Source organism: Brassica oleracea, chromosome C7 (assembly GCF_000695525.1).
Source record: "Brassica oleracea var. oleracea cultivar TO1000 chromosome C7, BOL, whole genome shotgun sequence".
In the NCBI taxonomy this organism is placed as follows: Eukaryota; Viridiplantae; Streptophyta; class Magnoliopsida; order Brassicales; family Brassicaceae; genus Brassica; species Brassica oleracea.
In genome coordinates this window covers 21,856,918-21,859,421 of record NC_027754.1, presented here as the reverse complement: position 1 = coordinate 21,859,421, position 2,504 = coordinate 21,856,918, and the positions used below count along the sequence as shown (strand labels likewise).

Sequence of the window (2,504 nt, the reverse complement as noted above, 5' to 3'; positions counted from 1 at the left end):
GCGAGTTCATAAATGCATCCCAGTGACCAATGAACTGGCGAGCACCCAAATCACTATTATTTAAAATTTATTAAGATCATTAAGAACTTAGAACAAGAAGATTTTACGATTACAAAAAAAAAAGAGGAAGATTTTTTGAGCTTATTTTTGAAATAACATGATTTGCCTTAAAGTTTTAGGTTTAAAAACACAAGAGCTTTGTTAGCACAAAACATACACATAAAAGGAAGAATTCTTCATGAAATTAAAAAGTTAAATGCATATCAAATTCCCTTTCAAATTATATAAACCGTGATGATCTTGTGGTTGGTTCTAAATGCACAAATACTCACGAGAGTAAATCAATATATAAATATGATAAATCTTTTCGCTTTATTTTTTGAAAGAATACTAAATTTATTGCAATAAAAAACCGAAGTTTTGTTCAATAAAAAACCTTTCCGCATTACTAGAAATGTGCGCTAGATTAAAGAAAGATATAAAGCATATACTATAATAATATTTTTTAAAAGTCGCCACTCTCCATGAGCACCACCTTCCTATACATATATGCCACTAAACTTCCTCTTCTCCTTCACACCAAAAACAAACTCAATAGTCTTCTTTTCTTTAATTTCCCTCTCGACTCTCACTAAGTTAACTCACAAAAGAGAAGAGAAACAAGCATGAGAACGATGGTCGATTTAGGAAAGCATCATCATCACATGCAACTCATAACCACTCCAACCACCGTGGACTGCGCTCGTGAATTACGTCACCGACGAACTCTCCGCTCACTCATCGAATGCATACTCCCATACTGTTGCACTTACCAACAACCTTCCCCTTCGTGCCAAAACGACACTGTTTCGGTCTCTTCATCTTCTTCCTCCTCTTCCTCCTCAGACCACTCCTCCTCCTCCTCTTCTTCATCCTCTTCTTCCCGTAGTAACAGCATCATAAGTGGAACTTTCTTCGGGCACCGTCGTGGAAGAGTCAGTTTCTGCCTTCAAGACACCGCCGTGGGATCTCCTCCGCTTCTCCTCCTAGAACTAGCTGTTCCCACGGCGAAGTTAGCCAAGGAGATGGATCAAGCAGGTGTTCTACGCATAGCCCTCGAGTGTGACCGTCGTCGAAGCAGCAACAGTGGCCCTTCGTCGATCTTTGATGTTCCGGTGTGGTCGATGTATTGCAACGGAAGGAAAATGGGGTCTGCTGTGAGGAGGAAGGTGACGGAGAACGACGCTGTTTTCTTGAGGATGATGCAGTCTGTTTCAGTCGGAGCTGGAGTTGTGCCGGTGGATAAAGAGGAGCAGACGCTGTACTTGAGAGCGAGGTTCGAACGAGTCACTGGGTCGAGTGACTCGGAATCGTTTCATATGATGAATCCTGGAGGTAGTTATGGACAGGAGCTTAGTATATTTCTTTTGAGATCGTGAAAATATTCATGAGTATGTTGTAGTTACAAATTAATAAGATTATTGCCATTTTCGTGTTTCATTTTTTAGTCGTGTACATTGTAAAGTAAAACTACCGAAAGAGTAATATGTGCATATTTTTCATTAAGTAATATCTAATTTATATATGTGCAATTCATAGTGGTTATTATTATGTTTTTGCTCTAAAAGTATAGGTGTCGCCCTTAAACGTCCCTTTATCGCATCTACTCCTCAAATCACTAGCTAAAATTTAAACCTCTTAAAATCAACTAAAGGCAGCTATCATTCTTACGATATGCCGGGTACAATTGTTATAGTTTCATTCTTTTGGTTAATAAGACTACCAACTCCACTCACCAAATAACGGTTTACAATTTTGTTGAGACTAGAGACATAGCTAGTTAGCTACTACCTCAAAAACTGAATTGCTTTGATGTTGGAGACCTTAATGAGTACTAGTCTAAAGATCATCAAAACTGCAAATAAGGTAATGATGATAATAACAATAATTATAAGATTTGGGGTGTATTTGTTGGTAGGTTAACTTTGAAAGGGAGTGAGGCTAGACGTTTATCGCATCTATTAATTTGTACCATTTTTGTTAACCAAAAAATTTACAAACTAGACTGTAGAAAAGACTACGACAATACTATTTTTAATACCAATATGGTTGAATTACTTGCGTTCAATCGGCTACATTTTATCATCATGAATATGTAATTCGTTGAAAATTTCCCAAGGGACCACACCGTAGGCATGTCAATTGAACGTATGGTGCGTCATGAACTTCATGCTAAAGCAATGTGCGATTGGGACCAAACAGAGAACCACATGATCGAGTATCTTTGTTTTAGCTTCGGTGATGTGCCACTGTCGGACCTCGTTTCTCTTTTGCTTTTGTTTTTCTGTTTGTTTCTTGTCTCTTTGATCGCACCGAGCTTCATTTCGACGTCACTCATTCCCTTTTTTATTATGTAAAGAAAAAACACATTTACTTTTTGTCAATTGAATCTCTGGTTGGATACAATAGTATAATATTTGGCTTACTACTATAATATATACGCACGCTCTCGCTCGTCTAATTTA

General features: G+C 37.7%; 1 protein-coding gene across 1 annotated transcript; it reads left to right on the top strand.

Moving 5' to 3' along the window:
* Window positions 1-526: 526 nt before the first annotated feature.
* Window positions 527-1,479, top strand: LOC106304213 (protein MIZU-KUSSEI 1-like). Its single transcript, XM_013740613.1, has one exon. It carries the CDS (start codon window positions 666-668, stop codon window positions 1,416-1,418), a length of 753 nt encoding a protein of 250 aa, XP_013596067.1. The 5' UTR covers window positions 527-665; the 3' UTR covers window positions 1,419-1,479.
* Window positions 1,480-2,504: the final 1,025 nt, after the last annotated feature.